Source organism: Tyto alba, unplaced genomic scaffold, assembly GCF_018691265.1.
Source record: "Tyto alba isolate M040663 unplaced genomic scaffold, T.alba_DEE_v4.0 Super-Scaffold_16, whole genome shotgun sequence".
Classification (NCBI taxonomy): Eukaryota; Metazoa; Chordata; class Aves; order Strigiformes; family Tytonidae; genus Tyto; species Tyto alba.
Genome location: NW_024881278.1, coordinates 28,438,319 through 28,463,970, shown reverse-complemented (window position 1 = coordinate 28,463,970; position 25,652 = coordinate 28,438,319). Strand labels below are relative to the sequence as shown.

Sequence of the window (25,652 nt, the reverse complement as noted above, 5' to 3'; positions counted from 1 at the left end):
TGCATGTGCTGTTGCCCCCTCTGGCTTTCATAAATCTGTTCTCTCTCTCCCTTTGTGTAGATGTGGTCTTTGGTTCAGGTTAGTGTAGGTGCTTCCCAGATACCTCCTTTCTAAACAGTAAGAACTGCTCAGTAAACCAGCCTGACTTCTGATGTATTCTAGTCAGCAAGCAGGTGTACAGAAATTGTCTTCTATGCCAGGGCTGGTTGTTTTTTTCCCCACAATAATTGCTAGAAAAAGTAACACAATCAAAATATAAACTGATTTTTAAACTGTATTTAAAACAGCTGAATGAAAACCAAGTGTAGTTTGAAGATAGGTTAGCTGTACAATTCAAGAACCTATTCTTAATGCATTCAGTCAATTTTTTATCAAAGTACAAGAGGTTTTTTCCTAAACATTAATCAGTTACAGTCCTTGGAATTATAGTGTCTCATTGCAGGATTTCTGTTGCTAATGGCATCACTGAGGTTCTGCAGTTAATGACAAAGAAGTTTTTTGAAAGATAAATATTGAAAGTATATATTTTTTCACCGCTAGCAGGCAAGAGTTCTTTACAATTCTTCTTCTGAATCTGTGTCTTAGCCTTGGAAAACCCCCATTACACCAGTGGAGGGGAGGGTGTGCTAAGAAAAACTCAGTGTATGAATGAAAAATAACAGAGCAAGTAGTTTCTATATAGAACTGGTTTGAGGCTATTAGTTTGAAGAATTACCTTCCTGAATACTGTATACCATCTGATTGATGAGGACATAGCTGGAGTATACTACTAGGATTTTGAAGCAGAGCAGCACTGCTTATTTATGCACTCTTGAGCTGACTAGCGAATATGCAATATTTATAGCATTATCTAATCCAATATTAGAGAATTTGACAAAGCATAAAAGGGCTCTCATTAAAGTCAGGAAAAACAAAACTGATATTGCGGAATGCTTTTGAATTTCCCATTTTATCAGAACCAGTGTAAGCTGATTTGTATGTGTTTGTACATACATATTCATATATGCAAATATACATAGTTGAATACTAGTAAGTAGTCTTCAGGTGCTGTGGAATGGCCAGGATGTTCATGATTTGTCTTCATAACTTTTTCATCATGTAAATTCCCATGTTACAGGTTTTTATTTCCTCCTTGTGTTTCTGTTCTTCCATTTAGCTATCTGTATTTGTGCATTACTCCTTCACTTAATAATCCTGTTCTGATTATTCAGGCTGCTTATGATATCATTTGTTCTCCAGCTTTAACTGTCACCAGAATCTGCCTTTGTTGCTCTCCTAACCTATGCTGCTAAAATACATAATTTAATAATGAGAAAATAAAACCAAATTGACACCTGTAAAATATTTGTGAACTAGTAAGTTTAGTGTCGTGGTCTTTTTTCGCTTTTGGCCTTTTCAAGGTTCGTTCTTTTACAATAGTCTGAATATATGAAGGGCTTGAGATGCTGTTTGTCAGCTGTTAAAAAAAATCTAAAACAACCGCTCAAAACAGCTTCCCTTAACATCCTTAGAGTATCAAACTTCTACAGTATGTAACCAGTTATCCAGACCACGGGAGTTCAGTCTCGTGCCTGCACACACCAGCAGTCGCCATCTGAGTATGATTTTGCTGTCAGCAGCTGTTTTTAAAGACGTTCTTCAGCTGTTTACCGTTGTAGCAAGAGATGGACAGCAAACACCAGGAAAGTGCTCTGTCCAAGCCGTTCTGTCTTCACAAACTCATCTGTTGTTGTGGGCTCCGGATGTTGACAGGCTTGGCCCGTTGGTGTAATTCAGGAGCGGAATGCCTGGTTTTCTAAATAAGCGAGGTCCTTCTTCCAGTCAGCAGCAGTAGGGGTGGCCATTCCCTTAGGAAATGTTTCAGCTAATTGAAATGCCCTAAGTTCATCCATCAAAGGAACTGTACAGTACAAGTGTCTGAATACATTTAAATATGTATTTGTTTGAATCAATTGGGCATGTAAGTAAAAATGTTTGAGAATTAAATGAATGTTTCTATTAACTAAAGGCATGCTGACATCAGTATAGGGGGGAGTAATGTGAGGATTTAACTATAAAACAGATGTAGTTATAGGAGCCTAAATACGAGATGGAAACTAATTAGCTTTTCACTTAATTTAGCAATTATGAAATGTATTGACAAGAAAGGATAATAAGCATTTTCACACTTTTTCTAATTATAACTTAGCTAAAATGCATGCAATAGCCTGTGTAGTTCACTATTTGTCATACAATTTTCAACGCGTGTTTCATTCATCTGGGTTACTGGCACTAGATTAGTCTCTTCTCTTTCATTAGAGATGGTAGTTAATAGCCTCATTAAGTTACACTGCAGTACAGTATACTTCCTTTTTGACAGATGACAGTACCAACAATATAAGTTTAGAGGAAAATAAAAAAAAATACAAGAGATAGGAAGGAATTTATATATATATATATGTATAAAAATATATATTATATATATATATAATTTATTTTTTTTTTTTCCCCTCCATCCATGAATCTCAGAATTAGAGAATGGCTGAGGGTGGAAGGGGCCTCTTGAGGCTATCTAGTCCAACTTCCTTGCTGAGAGCAAGGTCACCTAGAGCAGCCTGGGGGCCACGTCCAGCCAGGTTTTGAGCATCTCTGAGGATAGAGCCCTGCCATGAACCCAGCTGGGAAACCGTTGCCAGTGTTGGGTCTCCCCTACAGTAAAGTGTTTTCTTATGTGTAAGTGGAATGTTACTAAAATTATATGGCTATGCTCCCACATTTTTCTGTTTTCCTGAAATCATACGCCAGCAGTAATATATGCATTAATACTAATTCATACACACATATATGTATATACGTATAATTTTGAGTAGAGAGTGTCAAGTTTTGAAGTTTGGTGATAAGAAACACAAATTAGGTTGATGCCTGTAAACCAGTAGGAGTGGGGGGCAGCTGCCTGGTTTCCTAAGGAATAAGATCCCCATAGTTTGTCCTGCAATAACTTCTGAATCTCCTGGATTATTTTAATCAAATTTTCAAAGGTATTAAGGTCTGGAACACACTAATCTCATGTACAGCTTTAATGAAAATGGGCGGCTTAATACTTGGAGGGGTGTACACCTGTGGCACAACGCGGATCAGTGTCCCTGTTTGAAGTAACCTGTAGCTGTGGGTGGCAGCCCCTCTGCATCAGGCCGGGCGGCTTTCTGGGGGTGAGGGTGGCGGGGGGGCCCGCCTTGCCTTGCCACCTGTGTTTCAGTTTGCCCAGATCCAAGCCAGCTGGAGCCCGGGGGCTGTGTTCCTTGTGTTAGCTCAGCCCCAGCCCTACGCTGCCTAGCGTATTTACTTCAGAATAGCACTGTGCTTGGGGGCTGTAAGCCATGCTGTCAGTTAACCATGTACGCAAGTTTTGTGATGCTCTGGGGTGATCATCTTTGTGTTTTACAAATGCCTGGTCTCCCTATGCTGGCAAAGCGCTTGGTACTGCACCAGTTAGATTCTCCTCCTTTTTCCTTGCGACACATGCATCATATGTGCCAGCCCTCATTTTGGCGAAATTAAGCCATGCTATTGTTGAGCTCAGAAATACTGCTTACACTCCATGTATGTGTTAGATGTAATTTTTTTGCTGTTTTTTAGTGTTCATTTTAAAAAAAAATAGAAACACACAAAAACCCAACTGTTTAATCCACTGTCTGTAACAGAAGCCTTTTATTTTATTTCTATGGTAAACGGGGAAGGTGAATTTTGCTGGCAGAGTTTGAAGCATATCAGTATTTTGCAAGAGGTATCTCAGCTAGGCTAGAAGTTTTTACTCATTGGAGCGAGAAACAACTACTGTTGCATGGTGTTGGTAACTTATGAGAAATAATAACTTCTGTAATACAACTTCTGGGGGTTATTTGTAGTCTCCAGAGTGATTTCACAGGGAGCATCCTGAGGCAAAGAAGCAGCTGATGTGACTCGAGTTCTGTAGGGACTATTCCTATGCAGTCTCCTTGCTCCACGTTGTATAGGGACTGAGGTTTAGTGCAGTTACTTTTTAATTCTATGGAGGGGAAAAACTAAATCAGGGAAATGGTGGTGCTAAAAGTACTCTGATGATACTAGAAAAGAGATTGTATGGTTAAATGTTACCAAAGAGTTTATGTAAGAATTTTTGAGGTATCTGTCTATAGTGTTTTAAGAAAAATTGAAGTGAATTTACTAATTTCCTATGAGCATGACTGCTTCCAAAGAGGTGCACGCTTAGATTTCTGATGCAGCTTTGAGATGCATTTATGATTGCATGAGAGGACAAGATGTTCACCTCAATGTAAATATCAGAGTTTCAGAATAACACAGCATTACACAGCAACAGGGAGGAACTGGGATGGTCACAGTTGTCAAACTTGGCTCGTAAGATGTTAATCTTGAATTTCTGTCTCTTCATTAATAGTCAACACAACTATGTTAATTTTAGGCTCATTTGAAGTAGAGGAGATGATTTTAAATTATGATTCTGGTAAATGTGATAGGAAAGATTTTTAAAAAGACAGTTTCCTCTAGATGAAATTTCTAATGCATAGTCAACATCCCAGGGAATTAAGTAATCCCTCATCTAAAAATGGAATAAGGAAGGAAAAAAAAAAGCACCCTAGAAACTGGCAACAAGATACAGATCAAACTTTAGTTAATGCCTGTTATATAGTTATTGTCTGTGACTGTTCAAGTTTCTTCGTGGACAGAGGTTTTAACAGCTCAAGGTCCTTTTAAAATAGTTTTGGAGGAGATGGCAGTGATGTTTAAGGGTTCATTAATTATTGCTCTTACTGCTGTTTGCACAGGGAGCTGAGATCATAAATGTCAGTCTGTCAGTGTGATGGGTTCTTTATGAAAAGAAAAAAAACCTGAGTGAGTGCCTCAAAAGCTGTCATCAAACCGGAGATTAAACAGATTCATCTCATTCTTGAAGCAAGCATCAGCAGAGGAGGGCTCCTCTTACTGCTTTCCCATCTCTTCCTTCCTCCTTTCCTTTTATATTTTCTCAGCCCACATCTCTACTGGGCTTAGAGCTTCCCACCCTCTCTCCGAAATGCCATGAAAGAGCCATCAAGATTGTTAGTAAAGCCACGTGCATACAGCCTGCAAACTCTGCCACGACAGGAGAGTAAGAGAGTGGGATTCAGCTCTGACAGTTGTAGCACTGTTTATTTGGAAAATTGAGGGGAGAACATAGTAATGAAGACAAGAACAGTGACAGTAAGGAACAAATGTGAGTTTCTGTCCAAGACATAACAGAATTTTTAAGAACACTACTCTGGTGGTTGTTTCCAGACGAGCTTCCAGTTTCAATCTTGCTCAGCTGAATTACCTTGTTCTCTCACTTCAAATGGGAGTTTGATAGAGTCACCACAATTAGAAGAATCTGCATCATCAGAGATTAGAAGAATCTTTATTTCTTAACTCTGAACTAAAATTGCAGTAGGAGAGCATCAGTGGCAGTTACTCTGCTGAGCAATTTCTTTGTGAAATTTTGGGGATGTCTCACCTTTATTGCTTGTCTTCATTTCTACAGAAAAGTTTTACTTGTTTTGACATCTGCAGGTCAAAGGAAAACATTCTTTTCTTTTTTTTTTTTTTTCTTCCTCAGGCTGAATCATAGAATCACAGAATACCAGGTTGGAAGGGACTTCAGAGATCATCTGGTCCAACTTTTCTTGGCAAAAGCACGGTCTAGACAAGGTGGCCCAGCACCCTGTCCAGCTGAATCTTAAGTGTCCAATGCAGAGGAACCCACCACTTCTCTGGGGAGATTATTCCAATGGCTGATTGGGCTCACTGTGAAAAATTTTCCACTTGTGTCCAATCAGAATCTCCCCAGGAGTAACTTGTACCCATTACCCCTCATCTTTTCCATGTTACTCCTTATAAAAAGGGAGTCTCCATCTTCTTTGTAGCCACCCTTCAAATACTGGAACATGGTGATAACGTCTCCCCTAAACCTTCTCTTCTCCAGGCTGAACAAACCCAGTTCTCTCAGCCCTTCCCCACCTGGCAGGCTTCCCAGTCCTTTGATCATCTTTGTGGCTCTTCTCTGGACCCTCCCCAGCCTGTCCATGTCTTTTTTGTATAGCGGGGACCAAAACTAAACACAGTATTCCAGGTGTGGCCTGACAAGGGCTGAGTAGAGTGGGATAATGACTTTATCTCTGCTGGTGATGCCCTTTTTGATGCAACCCAGCATCCCGTTGGCTTCCTTTGCCACTGCACCTCACTGTTCACACATGTTGAGCTTGTTGTCCACCAGGACCCCCGGGTCCCTTTCTGCAGAGCTGCTCCCCAGCCGGCTAGATCCCAGTCTGTGCTGCACTCCTGGATTATGTTTTCCCAGGTGCAAGACCTTACGCTTGTGCTTGTTGAACTTCATAAGGTTTTTGTTAGCCTAATCCTCCAGCTTATCCAGGTCTTCCTGCAGGGTGGTTCTTCCTTCCAAAGTATCCACTTCCCCACTCAGTTTGGTATCATCAGCAAACTTCATCAGGGTACTTGCTGGGTATTTGTTGGTTTAGGTGTAATGGAAAAACGCAAGTTGAGTGTGGAAAATGTTTCTTAAAAGCAAAGCAAGAAGTAATTCTTGTTGCACAAACCATCATTCTAAGGAAAGCCACTGTCAGTCACTGATTGAAAGAATCCTCTGCAGCCAGTTTGGATCATTGAATGGTTCACACTGAGAATTTACTCTTGAGTCTAGTTGCAGCACTTCACCGTGTTCCTAGTTTGTTTTTTTTTTTTTTTCTGCAATCCAGGTACTAAAGCTATGCATAACAATTTCTTTTTGCTATCAGATCTCTGAAGTTTAATGTTGCAAGATTCCAGGTTCTGAAAGATTTGTGTCCTGTATTGCTTGTGTCAGTTTTGTGGAAGGCAACGTGATCTCAAAGAAATGCATGCAGGACCAAATCTAAAAGTTCTGATTTCTGATCTGTGCTGTCTCCTCGTTCTTTGTACTGGCCCATGACAAGATGTAAGCATGTGTACTGTTGATCTGGTTTGTAATGAGTATTAGCCTGTGCTTGCATGTTCAAGGTGCTGTGCAGTCAGTGATCAGATAGCTGGTACTGTCCCTGAGTGTCAGGCTAAGTTTACCTCAATGTTACGCTGTTTAATTTATGGCAAAAAGATGGGCATTTTAAAAAATGAGGTACCTAAATTTTAATTTCTATCATATTAAACAACTTATGTTAATATTCAATTAATCATTACTGGTTAACAGGAAATGTATGATTAAATATTTTAATTATAGGACTACTAGCCTGACTTGGGGTAGCTGTTTTTCTCATTAAGGCACATGGCTTCATTAACTGATTAGATACTGGTTGACTCATACACATGAATCCCTTATTTTGACTTTATTATAAGCAGACCACTAACTGCTTTCTATCGGCTTAATTCACAATGCCAAATTTGCCTCAGAGAACTGCCAGGATGGCTTATGTTTTCAGAAGCAAAGACGTGTGGGAAGGGGCTATTTGAAAACAGCAGCGTGTCTGTTTCTCTGAGTAATGAATAAACTACAAGTCATGTCGTTCCTCATCTTTCACAACAAGGTGAGCTGGAATGGATTGCACTGAACCCTGAGTCTGCCAGGTTGCAGTGCACAAGCTGCCTGTAGAAGCGTGCACCCTAGCACATTCAAGGCTAGCCCACTTTTTTAGGCACTCTGAAAACAAGTGTTTGTGTGATAGCATTGTTGTCTTGGAGTGTGAGTTGGGATCTCTGTTCAGGGAGTCGGGCAGTCTGTTCAGAGGATCTTTCTCGTGGATCATCTTCTGCAGAGATTTAATTTAAGATTGGACTAGGTGTTCCATAACTGTATTAATTCATTCTACGCTACTGCCATTTCCTTGTCAAGGCTCCGGCACATCAGGCATGCAGAGGAGGAGTGCATTACCTACTGAATGTTAGTTTAGGCCTAATAGATGTATTTTGTAAGGTGTAAGTTGTAATCTATGACACTGATCAAAAAGAAGGCTGTATTGAGGCACATGTCAGATAAAATTATTGCAGCTTAATAAAAACTTATCACCTGTAAACTGTGCAGAAAGCAGTTCCCTTTCCTATGAAATGTGAGATGTGGAGACTTTGTACTTATGGTAAAGCCAGGCACATTTTCAGCATATCTTAAGAGCAGTATGACAGAAATAAAGTAGACCCAGGTGAGGCAAGTTGTATATTTGCAAGAGCTGTAATATTGGAGTCCAACAACTAGAAAAACACTGTAACACAAGATCTGAAATACAGGTAAGAAAAGTGGGTTAGTTTATACAGCATGTGAGGAACCAGGGAACGTTAACAGAGCATACCCTGGAGGGAGAGGCTAGCATGTGTTCCTAGTCTGATTTCATTAGGTATTTCCTCAAGGAAAGTCATGATGTTGATAAGCAGTGGATCAAGTAAGATCACTGAAATAACAAGGATATGGATAATCTTTTAGCCACAGCAGTTATCTTTTCCTGGCTTATCCAGGACAGCTAACACAAAGCAGACGTGTTTTCCGTAAGCACAGGACACCATGCAATAGAAACTTAAAGGTAAAAAAATGCTCAATAGGCTACTATCCTGCCAAAAAGATATAGTTATCATGTTATTTGTTGGATTAATGTCCTTTCAAAATGGATTTAACTGAACTAATGCTCTTTTGTTTTTCCTTGATCATCATCTTGCACTAGAACATTATTGTAATCAGTCACCAACTTTCAGCAGTTAGTTTCCTTACAAAACTGTTACAAACAATTTAATTTTTAGTACAGTTTGGATTACATTTATTTGCAGCTTCCGTTAAAAAGAAATACAGAACTGATTCTGCAATGCATAGGTTTGGCAAGGGAAAAATGTCTTTTCTAGCCTGACCTGACTCAGATTGCAGAGTAGCAGACCTGCTGAAATCCACGGCCTCTGAGATGCCACAGAAATAAGGCTTGGGGATCCCGTGTTCCAGTCAGTAACGTGCATTTCATGTGCTACTCTAGAGCCCTGGTCAATATACTCTCCCTTGTAAAAGGTATAAAAAGAAAGAAAAAAAAAAAGGACACTACACTACCTGTAGTAAGACTGTCCTGAACTTTAACTTCTTAAGTCTTTCCACACACTGTTTTCTTATAAGCTGAAATTTATGAAGTTATTAATTCAAATAGAATTCTGACTAATTGTTTAAAAATGGCTGAGCACTTTGAATTTAATAGCATGCACGTACAGGTTGGGCTTACTCTGTTTGGGTTTCTATTGTTGGTGGGTACTAATTGAGATTTAAATTGTTAACCATGTGGAAAGAGGGAAGGGGACAGTATGGTGCTTTCATGTATTGCCTTCAGTCATAAGAGATACGGTTTACATGCTGTGCCTTAAAACCCTCCCTCCTGCCCAGGCAGGAAATAGGTCCAACCTGCATTCCGTTGTTTTTCATCAGCAGCCTATTTCAGTTAGCTTGTGTGGGGAGGATGAAGAAGGCACCCAGGAGAAACTAAATGAGATGACGGATGAAGCCTGCAATTGTTTAGGATGGTGTGTACTCTATATGACCCAGCCATGGCTGGAAGAAGCTATTTATTTTATATTCAGTACTGCTAGCAGGAGGGGTTCTTATAGGGAGCAAAGATAATTTGTCCTTTACTTGATGCTCATTTTAGTTGTTAAGAAAATGTGTATATGCAATAGAATGGCACAAGTATCATGCTGCTTGGTGGTGACCCCAGCTGAAAATAATATACCTTCAATCTGCCCAAAGGGATGCCTCAGCAAGGAAGTTCTAATATTTTTCCTAAAATATTTGTTGTGAATACAACAGATTCACAGTCGGAGAGTGAGGCTTCTCCTGTGAAACGGCCACGGCTACTGGATGACAGTAATGACAGGCCTGAAGAAACCAGTCGATCCAAACAGAAGAGTAGACGCCGATGCTTCCAGTGCCAAACAAAACTGGAGCTAGTACAGCAGGAACTGGGATCATGTCGCTGTGGTGAGTACTGCTTGTCAGCAGCGTCCGGCTTCCTCATGCAGCCATGCTCAGATCCCTACCAGAGGTGAAAATACAGAGAACACTTGCATTTTTTTTACCTTTCTAAGATACTTTAAGCAGAAGCTGTAGCTTCCACTGGTAGCGAAAAGTTATAATTAGCTCCTGTCTAATTTCCCCTTTAAAACTTTGGCCTTGATGTACTGCCTTGTCTCAAGAGATCTCAGATGTTAATGAATTGAGGTTCAGAAGTCCCTGTAAGATGAGAGAGCGTCATAGCCACTTGACAGAAAGAACACAAAGCAAATCAGTAAATATGCAAGGATGACAGTGTTTTTACAGCTCTTAAAGGAACACAGGTCAGCATCTACATTCTGCATTTTATAACTATATTATTATTAAAAAGTTAAAGCCAAAAGAACCTCTAACTGAAAATATTTTCATTCTCACAGTTAGCTGTTGGGGGGAAGACTTGTTGTTCATCATTCACAGAAAATCAGCCAACCTGGCTTTTCCAAAGTTGATGATACTGTTCAGCTAATTGAATTGAGGATGATAATCTCATGCAGACAGCTAATTTGGCATTTCATATTACATGCAAATAATATTTCTGAAATAATAATTAATGTGACTAGATTCCAGAGGAGATGCTCTCTCCTTCGTGGAAAAATTGTGTTCATAACTGGTTTAATGTGCTCATCAGACCCAGTGATAATGCACATGGTAGTTTTACTTGTTAATTATTTTTTCAGGTAATCATGTATTGAAAGCTTAAACTTATGCTCTCTGACCATGCTTGTATTGATACATTTGGAGAAGTTTGTTTAGTTCATTATGTCTCAGTAGCAGGATAATTTCAAAAGGATTTGCATAGATAGGTGCAATCAATTGACACTGCACCTGTGAAATGTAGAACGTTGTACTACATCATTTTCTGGAGAGAAGGGGAGAGAAAGGATTGACTAAGCTAGTTACACAGACCCAGTTAATGAATTCTGTATTGAATACCTAGTATCAAGTGAGGTGATGGAAAGCTGCAAAGATTCCATGTTATCCTTTGTTCTTTTCTTCAGCGTCCACCCGTCTGCAGCCTCTTTAGAGAGTACTGGTGCATTGTGCTTTTTTGAACATGAGACAGACTTTCTTTTAGATACTGGGGCATTGCCACAGAACTAAAATATATTATCTGTGAAGGCGCCAAACATGAAATTAAAAGCTATAATGTTGAAATTCTTGTTATGGAAATCATGTGTCTGGATACTTTGAAGTATCCAGTAAGTTTTTTATCAAACTGAAGAAACTCAGTACTATCAGTGACACAGTTTGGTATGACTTCTGCTCAGCATGGTAGGGGCAGGAGCTTCTGCTCTTGGTCTGCTGCTGTCACATACCACATGACTAAGGCTGCTCACAGGTACCTGACTGAAATAGAAGAATCCTCCATAATATTGGGAGCAAGAGAGTTTTACAAGTTTGGGGAGAACTGGAAAAAAAGGTGACTTAGCAATTCTGCAAAATTGGAGCTATGTAAGCGCAATGAAGTTGAAAGCAACTTTTTAAAAGTCATTCCACTGTTTAGTAATGTATTTTAAATTAGAAAATGTCTTGCCTTTTATTTAGTAAACTGAATGACAAATGCATCTAGTTGGTTCCTCTCAAGTTTTTTTGAAGTAGTTCCATAATTCGACATTGTTGCAATATAAATGTTGCAGGGATTAATCTTTAAATTGTTTCCACTGGATATATACAGCTTTATGGAAATACTTATGTTAAAGTTCATAAAATGTGTTATTAAAACATGAATATGAAACAAATAATTCTGAGTTGCTCAGCAATAAGCAGGGAAATGAAAATTTGCATTCCTATATTATATCCTATATACGATGTACATTTATATTCCACACATTTAATGAGGGAAGTGGGAGGCAGGAGTCCACTTCCATGTTTACAACACAGCTGAAAAGACTGGAGATCTTTGGTTTATCTGTGCAGCTATAATGTTTCATTAATACTGTATTCAGAATGTATGTGTTATCTATAATGAAATGCCCCCATGTGATGTGAAAGTAAGGCATACCCTGCATTACTTACTTTTAATAGTAATATTATTAAGAAGCAAACGGAGTCTTACCACTGAGCAACACAGGTCATCTCAGCTTCACGTCACCTAAAGTGCTTTACCCCAATACTCATCAGCATGTAGCTTTTGTCATTTTTAAAGAAACTGCGTTAGAAACCATTTTCACTAACTTTGCCATACTATCAGTAAAATTAGGTTGCTTTAGGCCATGAATGACAAGCCAGATCAAATACCCTGGGAAAGGAGTGATAGGAAATGGGAAGGAATAAATACATTAAAATTCTCATTCATTTAAAATGTTTTCTAAATCCATGTGTGATCAGGTTATCCTTTTTGTCATAATGTGAAGCACAGGTAATGATGCATGTTTAAATAGAAGTGTTGGAAATACAATCAACTGATACAAAATAAGCAGGTATATTATTCAGAAGTAATGGTCAGGGTAGAAGAACATTGTTTGATCTGGACTTCAGACACTGCTATTAAATTCATTGCCATCTTAATCCGTAACTGAAGCAATGGAAAAAATCCCTCAACTTTAAAAGAAATTCTGATAGTCAGAATTGATAAAAATGCAGATGTGATCTTTAGAAGGACAAACGGGTCAGTCTGCATGGATTTAAGGAGAAAGGATTAACCACATAAATGCTATGTTGATCCAAAGCTATGTCTGCAACACTGTTGTTAAAATTCGAATTAACTCTTTAAGACTGCACTGAACAGCTATTTTATTCTTTGCTGTTATACATCTTCTTGTCCTAATGTTAAAAAGTATTAGAAATCATCTAATATTTTGCTGATGTGTCCTGGTGACTCTTCCAGTGAGATTTTTAGTCAGACATAGTGGAAAGAAAAATCCATACATACTGAACAATGGTTTAATATAGATATACCTGGAGATATTAATCCAACATAACTGGGACCTGTCCAACAGGGCACAACATTTTTAAAAGGGGACAGAGAGAGTGGGCTGCTTGAATTCTTAGATCTTTGGGAAACTGCTGTTTTGTCTCCTGTAAGACCTGTCCAGAGAGGTGATGCTGCTGAGCTCTTTCCCTTGACACACTACATGGAATTTTAGACAGATTTGACAATGCTGCAGTGTTTTGCCATGAAGAAAAACAATTCACTACTGAGAAGGGAGTTCCAGTTAAGGGTTCTTCAAATTCAAACACAACATTTTTCAGCAGTAGAAAGATTTGTTTATTTTCATACATGCATACTCTCAAGATCATTTTTCATCCTGCTTCCGCTCTGTACAAGTTATTAACTGCTGACAAGAAATTCACATCTCATAAATAATGCTTAAGAGCCATTGCTATATAAATTGAATGTGTTATGAATTGTGATGGGCCTTTTTGTAGCATTCTGTGCCTGGAGCAGGAAGAACAGAGGATGTCATTTTCATTAATTTCTAATGAGGTGCCAATTAAAGGCAAGGAAGGAACTCAGAAGGGAAGAGTCACAGAGCTCCCCTGAATCCTGTACCCTGGGGCTGTCAAACGAGCATGCTGCCAAGCCTCCTCTGAAAGTTCCAGTAAATTACAAACTCATCCAGAGCGCACACAGACAAATTCAGCTTCCCTTTGATCTTCAAAAGAGCAATTTGTAAGACGAGTTCTGAGCCTTTTCACACAGTGAACTGGGGGAAGTGATAGGAATTGTTAATTGCTGATGCACTTTGCAAGCTTCAGTGAGAAATTTTAAAATGAATTCTCATTTGGTGCCTCTCTGACTGGATAACCTTTAAATCAACACTACTAGAACACAACCAGCTTCCTATGAAACGTTTCTAGATGACAGTTACACTAGGCATGTTTTTCAGATGGTGATGTTCTCTAGTTTTGGGTGGGCCTCTCAATAGCGTAATGTCTTACGGCAGACAATGATTGTATTGAAATCATGTATTTAATATTATCTTTAGTAGTCAGTTATATCATCAGGAATTACAGGAATAATATTCTTTAAGTTACATTCTCTTACAGCATTTCTACTGAAAGTGTAAGCAGTCCAAAATCAATTGCCTGTGGTCCTTGATCTGAAAATTGTCAGCTCAGTGATGTGATAAGCCACGCAAACTTGCTTTAAAACTAGGGGTAGCAAATTTGTGAACGAAAGTAGCTATATAATACAGAGTTCTGCAAATGTATTTTAGAAAAAGGCAGGTTGATTATTTGCAAATTGCGCTATAAATTTATGGGCCTTGTCTTAGTTACTTGACTAGATGTATATTGCTACTAAATAAAGTTTTTATTTATGTTTTTAAAAGATAGTGAGCTGTAAAATTCTAAGCCATAGAAATTATTTTCCCAGAAAGCATAGCTTAATTTTGTGGCAGAAGCCTAGTATTTTACAGCAAAAAGTGGTTCTGGTGTCACTTGCTATGTAAAGCCAACACACAGGAGTCTGTTGTGCTCTTTAATATTGTTGGAATTGCATAAGACGTACAAGGATATTCTAGATGATCAGTAAAGGAATTTCACATCCATCATGTTAAACCCAGTCCTAGTCAGCAATTACAGTGTGCCAGCTCTTCAGCAGCTTTTGTGCAGAACGATTTTTCTGTTTGTAGGCCACATCCTAATGGACATGTCTGAAGCTCAGGCTCCCCCTTACCCAGAACTCTTGGCAATCAGTGGAGTGGCCAAGGTCATGGGCCCTGGAAAGTAAGCCTGTCTTTAGCTTCCAGTAGCAGTGACTTAGAGGGATGTTGCTGATTTGTTTGTGTGCCTCTCAGATAGGAATCTCAAGTTTTTCAGTTTCTTTGGCCAGAGTAGATGCTTAATATGGTGGGAAGGCACATAAACCTTCCATTTCGACCAGACTGTATGTAAAAATGACTACTCAGTTGTAGTGCAATCTGGTCAAACAGTTGTTAGCAGTATTTCTTGCGTGTGTGGACAGAAGATACTGTCTTGGAGTTTTACTGGCCTGGGTTGTGTTGTAACAAGTTACAGTTTCCCAGAATGTGGGCAGACTTGAACACTTAGGTATTCAGTGCTACTCTTGATAGAGTCTGCAGTAACTTCTAACCTCAGGCATGGGTGAAGGCAAACTGTGCTGGTTTGCAGTTTTTGTTTGTGAGATCTTGTCAAGTATTGATGTTTGTCTGTTTCTTCATTTGAAGGGAGGCCCATTCACAAGTGGCCTCCGCAGTGGCAAGACTCAGGGTGGGGAAACGGGAGTGAGCCAGTGCTGCCTCGCTGCGCTGAACGCGTGGAATGAGGGCACAGCACGGCGTTGGGGCACTCCACAGGCTGCTCCTTTATGAGGGCAAAACTTCCCTTCTGAATTAGTTAGGAACTTTTATGTGGATATAGCTTTATCCACACAGATCACTGTCCACTGCTCTGTGTGATTGAGGTCTAACCACTAACGCATGGCTCTACAAAGAGGACACGGGTTTTAGTCTGCAGTGCACAACACGCTGGCTGTCTTGGAGATGGTGCTGAATGTGACTTTAATGCAAACTGGATAAATGTCATGTTAAATTTTGATTAGAAGTCGGTGAAATGGCCTCATCAAGATGTGATCAAAGTTGGTAAGATTGTCTTGATAAAATGGTTTCTAGTTCTAACAAGTTTAATAGCACAAGCTGCTTGCTACTGCTTAGCAACACAGAAAATCAGCATGTCTAAATAGCGGATAACTCAATTTTTACCCAACTACTTTGCGGCTTGTTTCTTGTAAGGTTAATGCATAAAACCACCTAAGATTCTGCATTCTTTGCTTAGGTTAGAGGAGGGGACAGGAAGAACGGAAAATAAAAGTGCCCATGGTAGTACAAGATGTACATGTTACATAGTACAGTTGGCTCAAGTGACAAATTAATTCATATAGGAAAATGAAAGAAGGATAACAGAGAAGATGAACTGTGGAAAAGTATAAAATTGGGAGGTAAAGCAACAGACTATTGGAGTAGTCTTAGGATTACTTTTCTAGAGAGGAAAAAAACGTGAATGAACGTTTAACTACACTGATTGAAAATAAACAGAAAAAATAGGGGCAATGGGACAGGCAATTATAAATGCCTGCTAAGTAGATGAAAGAAATCACTAACAGAAACAGAGGTACTCTGACTGAAAAAATAAGAGAAAAAACTTAAGACAGCTCATCAAAAAACATATATCCAAAAAATGCATATGAAGCCTTCAGATTAATTTCTATACAGGTATCAGTGTACCAAATTCCTTTGGATGTGAACAGAATGGATGGGAACAGAATTACAAATTTGAGAAGTCATTCTCAAAAAGTAGCTCAAAGGAGAGCTGACCTTAAGGTGATGAGGGAATAAATCTTTGGGGAACACGTTATCTTGCACTAGAACAGCACTAAAAACAAACCAACATGGTATCTCTTACAAAATATTGTACATCCTAAACCATCTGCTGACTTAAGTCTGATGCGTTCTAAAGACAATTTGGTGCTTGCAAAACTATAAATGTGTATATATATATTTATAAACTATTAACAGTGGAAGGGACTTTAAAACATTAATGAGTAAATGCAGATTAAAAGAAAGCTAACCATCATGAGAAAGCATTATAAGCAAGCTGTAAAAGTCTGTAATCTTTGGCAGGGACAGGAACAAAACCTTTTTTTTAAATATTTGGCAAACATACCTTATACATATTATGTATATATATGCATGTATATATACACACACAAACGCATAAGCATGGTTAAGTAAATATAAAAAAGAGGGTTCTGGTATGTTACTATGGTTATTTTTCCATATCCCTCTTGAATTTAGTTCTATATAAATCTGTAATAACCTGATGGAATTCTTCTCTTCTTTTTTTGATTATTTAAACGTGTCTGTTTCTTTATTTCTACTTTGATCTTCCACTAGGCAGAGAGGTAAGAGGAAGACTAGAACAGACTCATATCAAGTACTGAGCATTTCTTTTAGCCATCAGAAGCAAAATGTGTCCACACAGAAGAGACACTCCCTTTTTTACAGATACCGTGGCAGCAAGTCTTATGGATTCAGTAATAAAACAGGTGGAAGAAAAACAGCTGCAGATTCTTAACTTGTAAAACAGAGCTGCTCATTCATAAACACAGGAGATGAGGCACTTGTTTGGATTGTGCCAGAATAAATTTGGAATGATTTGATTTAGTCAGTCAATTTAAAAATTATCTGCAAAAGGATGGGAAGAAAGAAACAAACTTGAATAGATAAGGGGAAAAAAAAAAAAAAAACAAAACAAAACAAAAAAAAAAACCTATGGCAACTTTTTCATCTTTGTACAAAAGTAGTCCAACGTGTATTGAAAGTAATGTTTCTCTTAACTCAGTAAAATATTAAATCATGGTTCCATTTCCATGGAACCTTCTTCTGTGGCAAAGAATTTGTAATGGCACTGGCAAATTCACTTTCTAGATGGATAAGCTTCATCTGGTACAAACCAAATTGGCTTCAGGACATGATTATGTATTGGTATAACAGATGTACTTCCACTGATGAAAATCAAATATGTGCACTGCTTCTGGAGATTGAGTCAACCAGTTCAATAAGAAGCATTAAAGGAAAAATAAATCTTATTAGTAACTGGTTACATACTGTAATTCCAGCAAGTCTTCCTGCCAGCCATAGGATGTGCCATATTCCGCTGCCTTCTGTTGGCTGTTCTCCTAGTTGCTCCCAGAATGCTACTTTTGCCCCAGCCATGCCAGTAATGCCTAGCATCTTAGCTTACATTGTTGCAAGTATTTTTTTTTTTTAATAAAATGAAGGAGAACTATTGAAATTTGAAATCAAACTCAAAGGGATTTTTTCTTTTGGTTTATTTTACAAGGTTGTTATCCCAAGACGGTAATTTAATTGATAGGGAATAGGAGCCATTAACTATGCTGGAGTCTCTGAGTAATATGTATTCTGAAAATACTAGAAATTAAGCAGTTAAAAGCAGTTGACTAATTGATGTATCAGAGGTTCCAAGGATAGGACCCAGAGAAACACTTCAGTGTCTAGACTTTAGAAAAGCTGTCCACAGCTTTAAAAGTGAAAATGGAGTTCATGGTCTGCTTATAATTGGGAATCATGAACTACAGTTTGAAAAGGCTCTAGTGTATTCCCCCAGTTTGTTCAGCTAATGGGAGTTTCTTAGAGCCTGTGCTGATTTTGATTTATTCCACCACGCTACCAAAAGTTCTGCAACAGGCAACTTTCTTGATTCAGTAATGTATACTGAGCGTGCTAGTTACCTTCCTATAGTCTCAATCAATACATGTAATTGAAATGGGTCAGTTGGTCTCTTAAGCCCTCTAATTCTCCTTAAATCAAGCAAGTTAGCATGTTCCTTTTAAAAACAAAACAAAAAAAGAAGAGTTTTTGTTTTGACACTACTGATGTGGTAAGGCCTTCAGTATATAACTTTCTGGTTGTTTTTGCATGGAAACTCCACTATGAAGAAAAAAAAAGGCATTTTGTTGGTGTGCCACACTATGTATCATCTTTCATACTTACCTGTACTGTGGTTACAGGAGAAACAAACTTATGCATAAAGTAAAAGATTATGCAATTTTTAATTGTCTTGTATGCACAAGAGACACACGGTCTAAGTGAACTTGAACATAAAAATCTAGCTGAGATTACCTTATTTCTAATTCCATCTTTTTCAGTACCTTTAGGGAAGTAGGTTGCTCAGTCTTTGAGTCATTTTCTTCTTATCAGAAAAACGAAGTTAATAGCCACCTACCTGCCAGATGTTAAAGGAGCCATTTTTGAAGGTTAAAGTGCTTGATCTTTTGTAATCAAAATTCTTCTTTACAGTGTTTTTATTTGTGCAGAGTCTCACAGGCACACGTTACAGCTTCACCAGGACTGTGCACTTAGAAAGTTTCTGCCTGTCTGTTCTCTGAAGGAAGGATACTGTCTAGAAAACATCCCCCCCTCAAAGTGAATCAAACATACTTGTCCATATGTTAACAAATAGCTACACACACAAGTACTGATTGTACTAATGTGCTTGATATTTGAAGTAAACACAAAAAAGCCCAAAAATATGCCCTAGCGATCTGGCAAATCCTGAAGGACTGTTACAGCCAGTTCAAATGACCATGAAGTAAGGCTTGGGTAGGGAAGAATGATGCACAGTGAATTTTATTGGCAAAAGTCTAAATTTTTCACAGGAAGAAGTAAGGAAAAAACATCACACCAATTGCTGCATCAGAACTGGAAGGAGAAAAAGGTTATTGAAAGGAATTGAAAGGAATTGTCAAAATTTGCCTTTAAAAGTCAGAATTCTTTCCAGGAACTAGTTTTTCTCCCCTACGAACTAACTAAATAAAATATTACCTAAAGGAAAATGCCACCTGTGGTCTTAAACGTCATATCTAAGATGTAAGAAAGTGTTAAAGCTAGATACTGGGACTTGAAACTACCTGGTTCTCTGCTCGGTTGCTGTGGACCTTTTAAGGAAGTGGCATAAGGATAAGTGTGCATCAGTTTTCACAAAAGTAGAAAGAATAATATTAGTCTGTGTCAGGGCCTTTTAATATTGAGCATTTGTGGCCTTGGTGGAAAGTTTCAAGAGCTAAGTTAAAGTATTTTCTTCAGTAAGTTTTTGAAAGTAATATATTTATTTAACTGTGCCTTTATATGTATTGAGATGAAAGTGTTTACCTACAGAGGTGTTCACAGCCTTTAAATGTTCCTGAGTTGCTGAAAGTTTCTCAAATACGTGTGTGAGTGGGGTACAGGGGGTCATGCCATATTCTGAGCAAGCTGGAGCAGGGAATGTTATGTAAGTCTTCACACCCCAAAAAAAGGGGAAGGGTAGAAGCATACATCGCTCTAAGCATTTGTTTTCTTTTATGGTATAAATAGAGGTTCTGAATGGAGCTCTCTTTCCCTTCGGTTAGAAGAAGAATTACTCTTGACATAGATTATAAGAGGCTACAGGAATAGAAGACATGCATGGAGCATAATCTGAGAGACCCTGGACATAAGGTGTAAATAGGGAATAAAGACATAAAATAAATTTTATATAGGTTTAAAAGAAATAGTGCTGCTTCTCTCCAGTGATTTGGCCAGCAAGCTTAGCTGATGACAGACTGTGGATCAATATGGTTCAACCTCTAGAAAGCTATTTAAACCCAAGGCATAAATAATATAATTCAGGAAGCATACTGAAAGTTAAACCTGGAATCATATTCAGCATGTGATGATTTGAAGTCAAAATACGTGCAGGATCCAGGAGAACAGTTAGAATTAACACAAGACGTACAGTATGTTAGCATAGACCCTTTCATTATTCATTCCAGTTCTTTATTAGTAGCCGTATCTTTCCTGCATTTTCATTGGACTAAACAAAATGACAGACATACATTATTGAATCACTCGGTATTGCTTGCTATTTTAATTAAATTACTGGGTACACTGGCTTTTAATTAAATCCTCAGCTTCTGGGAGAAGTGTATTAGCTCAGGTAGGCTTGGTGTAGAGAGAATTGTAGAAGTATTAATAATCATCTAACTCTTTTGAAAATGCCAAACTCTCTGCCTAAGGCACTGCATTGATGCTAGCATAGCTCTGTCATCCACCTGCCCCTTCTCAGGAGACATTTTTTAAAGTTTTCACACTCAAATCTAAATGTTCTGGGTAGGAAGCAAATACTTATTTATATTCTGGTATAGCCTGTGGAAAATCTAACTTTTTAAGAGTACTACCATTTGCAGCAGTGTTACCTGTTATTATTGTTTACCTCTCTTAAGTTGTCTACTCTTGGACACGAGGATGTCTTTTTGGCACAATTCTGCTTTTTCACTGCATAGCCTGTTCACTGAATTCATTCTCTCACATCCTACAGAATATAACCTTGTGAAACTAGGAAAGATACGGGAGGTGCAGTGTTTTTCCAGCGCGTTCTCAGCCCTGCAAACATGGTAGTGAATGTTTCTTTTACAAGTGCAGCAATTATATGAATTCCTCCTGAATATATCATTGCAAGATTACATGATTATTCAGAAAAGCAAATTCTTCACCTACCTAAAGTCTAAACTTTTAATTTTGAACTTAGCTTTTCTTCTCCCTCAGACTAGTCGTACATCGGTGTTCACTCTCTGGCACCACTTGATGCTGCAAGTTGTTGGAAGCAAAATGGTTTCTTTGAAAATTCTCTTGTTAAATTAAACTTTAACTGTTTTTTGGGGTTTTTTTTTGCCTTTATGCTTCTACAATTGCTCAAGTCTTTTGGAGAAAAACATTTCTTTCAGTTGTATTGAGAAAGTATGTGACAAATTAAAATGCTAATTTCTGTGAAGTTGCGTATATCACCATAGATGAACTGGGATCGTACCCCAGTGCTGTAGAAGTTTCACAACAGTGGTAACCCACCGTTTGTGCCAGCTGCTAAGTCAACTTAGAGTGTCACAACTACTGCTTGTGCCTGACTGCTGGGGATTGCAAGGCAAACAGAAAATTGAGTACACTGTATAAGGTTAGAAGGAGAGCCTACAGATGACGTATAGGTCAGTGACATAAAGCCACTGAGAAGCGAGTATGGATTGAGTGCTGTATCTGTGGGAATAATCAAGTACCTAAGTTACTCTGTTAAACTGTCTCTGATAGATGTTTGCTTTAACTCATGAATCTGTAGTGGGGTGAAGAAGTTGTGATGTAGAATTAGTTACTCTTATTTGCACATATTCTTCAGATCAAGAAAAATATTTGGTCCAAATGAAAAGATTTAACCACCATTATTTTGTGGTATATGGCAGAACTGGGATATGATCCTGATTGAGACTTGCAATACTTAGTAAGACCTGACCTACAGCAAACTATTTTTAATTGCAGTTTACTACTATAAGACAGGTATGCTGTATTAATCAGTCTGGTTCACTAAGGATTCTTTGAAATTCAGAAATAATTTCCTGAAAACCTCAGGTCTGTTCCTGAAGATGCTTCTGACTTCGGTGGAGTTGGTATCCACTAGAGCAAAAGCAGGGTTTGAATCTAGGAGAGTGCCATATCTTAATTTTTCCCACTCCTAATACACTGCCTTCAAAGAAACAAGAGTAAACTCTTTCTTTTGAGTTCTTCTTAATTCTAAAGTCAAGAAGTACAATAGTGTCTTATATAGAACCTCCTTAAGAATTGTCGATTAAAAAAAAACAACCTAAAAAATCAGTATGTGCGCTATCCTCAGGTGATATAAATTCTCTGTTCAAAATGTGTGTCACATTTAATGTAGGAAAAAATAGCTTGACAGCTTTCTGTGCAAGTAGTAAGATAAATAAGAAAGTGCGTTTGAAATTAGCACAAATTGGGATAAAACGTAGTTTGTTTGCAGAGTCTCCACAGCATAAAACCGCATCTCTTGCATGCTCCCCAAAGCAGCTTCCCAGGCTTATGATCTTCAAGAAAATAGACAGAAGACACTTTGAAACACGGGTTATACGTGACTAAACTTGGAAATACAAAGTCTTTGCCTTGCATTCTAAAGAATTCTTGCTGAATCTTTAACCATACCTGTCCAGTGGCGGTTACAGGAGTAAGATGACGTCATCTTTCTTTTGTATACAATTTCTTCCATTCATTTCCTGGGCTGTTTTTTTTCACTAATAGCTTTTTTGTCTCTAATGCATGCTCATACATATTGCTTTACCCTCTTTGTAGTAGACAGCAAAATAGAGCAAGAAAGGAAAAACAGATTTTTGTTCCCTTCTTTTCTCCTAAACATAAACCCAGTAGTAGAAATACAAAATGAATCTGCAGCATCTTGTAAGCATCCTGAGTCTCAGATAAAAAATTTTATGTAGCATCACAGATGTCACAGTGCTGTGTGCTTCTAGCATTAAACCTGAGATTATGACTGATTTAAGAGCAGGATGGAAGTCCCAAGTGCATGTCCAGTCCAAGGACAGACTTGCAGATTAAAGAAACATTCTTAAGTGTCTTATACCACCTCTTTTCTTTCCTCTTTTTGATTCAGTTACTGATCATTTTGGTAGACGTGAGTAAGTATAGATGATCTAGATAAAGAAGAAAATAGTGAAAGGCAAGTTGCAGTGACTATAGAAAATGGTTAGAAAAATAAGCTAATAAGTTATGTACGCTTTTTCCTATGGTATGTTTCATGAATCTTGCACAGCTATGCTGTTTGTGAAGGAACACAGAACTAAAATACCTTGAGGGCAATTTTTAAGATACTGTGCGTTAATATTTAGAGACTTATAACTTGGAGCACTCCCCATCCACTCTTCTTGGAGTGAAAATGGTAGAAAGGACTGCCTCAAGCTAGGTTTTGTGGAGTTTTAATAAATACATCTATTTGGTTAAAAAATTTCACCATAACATGGCTTACTCTCCTTTCCTGTTGGGAGTGTGACCATATTCCTAGTCAAGTTATTCTGAACTACGTAGCACTTAATCAAACTCCATGATTTCTTGCAAAGCCAGGAAAGGGAAACAGGAGAAGAGTTTAACTCGCTTGTTTCCAAAAGCTTACTGTTTAGTTTGTTAGAATTTGGTTTGGTTTTATAGAAAGTGTCAGTAAAACTGAATGTTCCTTGAGTTCTGTAATGAAAGCTGACAGTGCCAATGCAGAGCATTCCACATAGAAGAGAGAGGAGAGATAATTAGAGTATATGCAAGAATGGCGCTGCCTAGAAGGAGAGCAATACAAGATATCGACAGACTGTAATATTTTTATACTGTTAAATAGCAATGCGTATAAGCTGCACTGGAAGTTTTGCTAGGCTGGACTATAGCACACTTTTATGTCCTGCCATTTCTGGATTTCTTTTTGAACAATCTCCAAAATCCAGAGAGCAAGTGTTTTCTGAAGTACTTCTGAAGTTGCATCACTGCACGAGCTCATCTTCTCCGCTGGTTAATCTGTCTCGTTTTGCTGTGTTCTCTGATATCCTGTGGATTTGTTCACCTTTTAAAGGTACGTTAAAATCTGTTCTTGCACAGAAATCTACATATAGACACACATACCTTGTTAGATAATACACCTTCAGTAGATAATTTTTCAGCACCTTCATCTCTTAAGGTTACAAGGTATTTTAAAGTTCTGTTTGAACCTCTGTTGATTAGATTTTCAAGTTAGCAAGAAAGGTAAAGTTTCTTGTGAAGTATGTGAAGAAGCCAAAGCACACGGCACAGAATTCTGTATGGAAATAAGTCTATGCCATTATTAAGACTACTTTTGAATAGGCTTTGCATAGGGGATCTATACAAACACAACTTGTTTATTTAGTAAAATTTGTAAATATCATAAACTGCAAATTTTGGCAGTTTTGAACTTCTGCCTTTTGACTTGGGAATGAATGAAAATGATAAATAGCAGCACTAGTGGGCAGGTAAGATGATTTTAAAGTGTCAGAAGCTCTGATTTTGTATTGTAATATTGACTTCACTTTCTTTTACCTACCAATGGGAGCTTCTTTGGATGAATCAGAAGGGGTCACTGTAGTATATAAGGTTGAACTTCCAGAGCAGTTACTGCATGCAGTTAAAACATAAATGTCTGGCATGAACAATTGAGACTTGAGAATTGATGGTATTTGGTAATGAAGGGCTTCATCTTTTCGTGTCAGCAATGATATTTGAATATCTTAGCTTTTAGAAATGAAAACACGTACCTCTACGTAAGCGAGGTTCGGTTTTCTTCAGCAGATGGAACTGCCATATTAACCATATGACACTCACTGTATGGCAAAGTCCAAATATGCTCTCTATTCTTAAAATACAAAAGTATGAATATACTGAATATCAGGGTAATTATGGCAACGTGCAACTACTTTTTAGGTAATACACATCAAGATGTTTCAAAGTCACTCTGTAAATGTGTAAGCTGTATAAATATTTAATAAGCTTGTTTGGCACTTCCACCACTTTTCAAAACATGTTCACAAAACAAACAAATCTGTCTTCTTTTAGCAGCTTTCTGAATGTCTCATCAATGAGATCAGGACCAGAATCTTGGGGTGGGAGGAGGAGCTTCCTTACTATCACTGTGCTATTCACATGACAGGGATTGTTATTTTATGTAACTGTATGACGTTCTCCAGCAGTATGTTAGAATCTGGGACTCCATGCCCAGCCAAGAACATCCATTTGAGTAGTCCCACCGGTGTGCTGTGCTGCTTCATTGGTATTTTGCAGTAATCCAATTACTGGGCATTTGTACCACGTTCCAGAAAGTCTGGCCACTTTCTGTTGAGTTAACAAAGAGGAAAAAAAGTAATTTAATAAAATCAGGGACCTTCTAAAATTACAGTTTGGCTTTTGTGTTGTGGATTATTATGCCATTTAGTTGAATTGTTTCTGATGCTTCCCCTATCATTTCATTGGTATTTTAGCAGCTTACTGTTTTCAAAATTTGAAGACAGTTAAGAATTAAATGTAGGTTTTAGTTGAAATACTTGCTTATTGTCATTCCATACTCCCATCTAGCCAGTGATTTTGAACATAACAATGAGGAAAATGCAGTTATTTTTCATCAGCAGCCACACAGAGCGAACTGTAAGTCTGTGATATTCTCTGATCTTGTATATGGAAGATTATTTTGTTTTCAGTCCTCTCCAATTGCCTTTTCCCAGCAGATTCCTCAGGAACGATGAAGGCAACTTCACAGTTGCCTGTGT

The 25,652-nt window shown here is 38.1% G+C and overlaps 1 protein-coding gene across 3 annotated transcripts in view; it reads left to right on the top strand.

Annotated features, from left to right (window-relative positions):
* Nucleotides 1-25,652, top strand: part of ZFAND3 (zinc finger AN1-type containing 3) — a 149,845-nt gene that overhangs the window by 112,001 nt on the left and 12,192 nt on the right. For all 3 annotated transcript variants that reach the window (XM_032985250.2, XM_032985251.2, XM_032985249.2), the window contains one exon: nucleotides 9,803-9,973. In XM_032985250.2, the coding sequence (XP_032841141.2) occupies nucleotides 9,803-9,973 (171 nt within the window). The remainder of the gene's footprint in view (nucleotides 1-9,802; nucleotides 9,974-25,652) is intronic.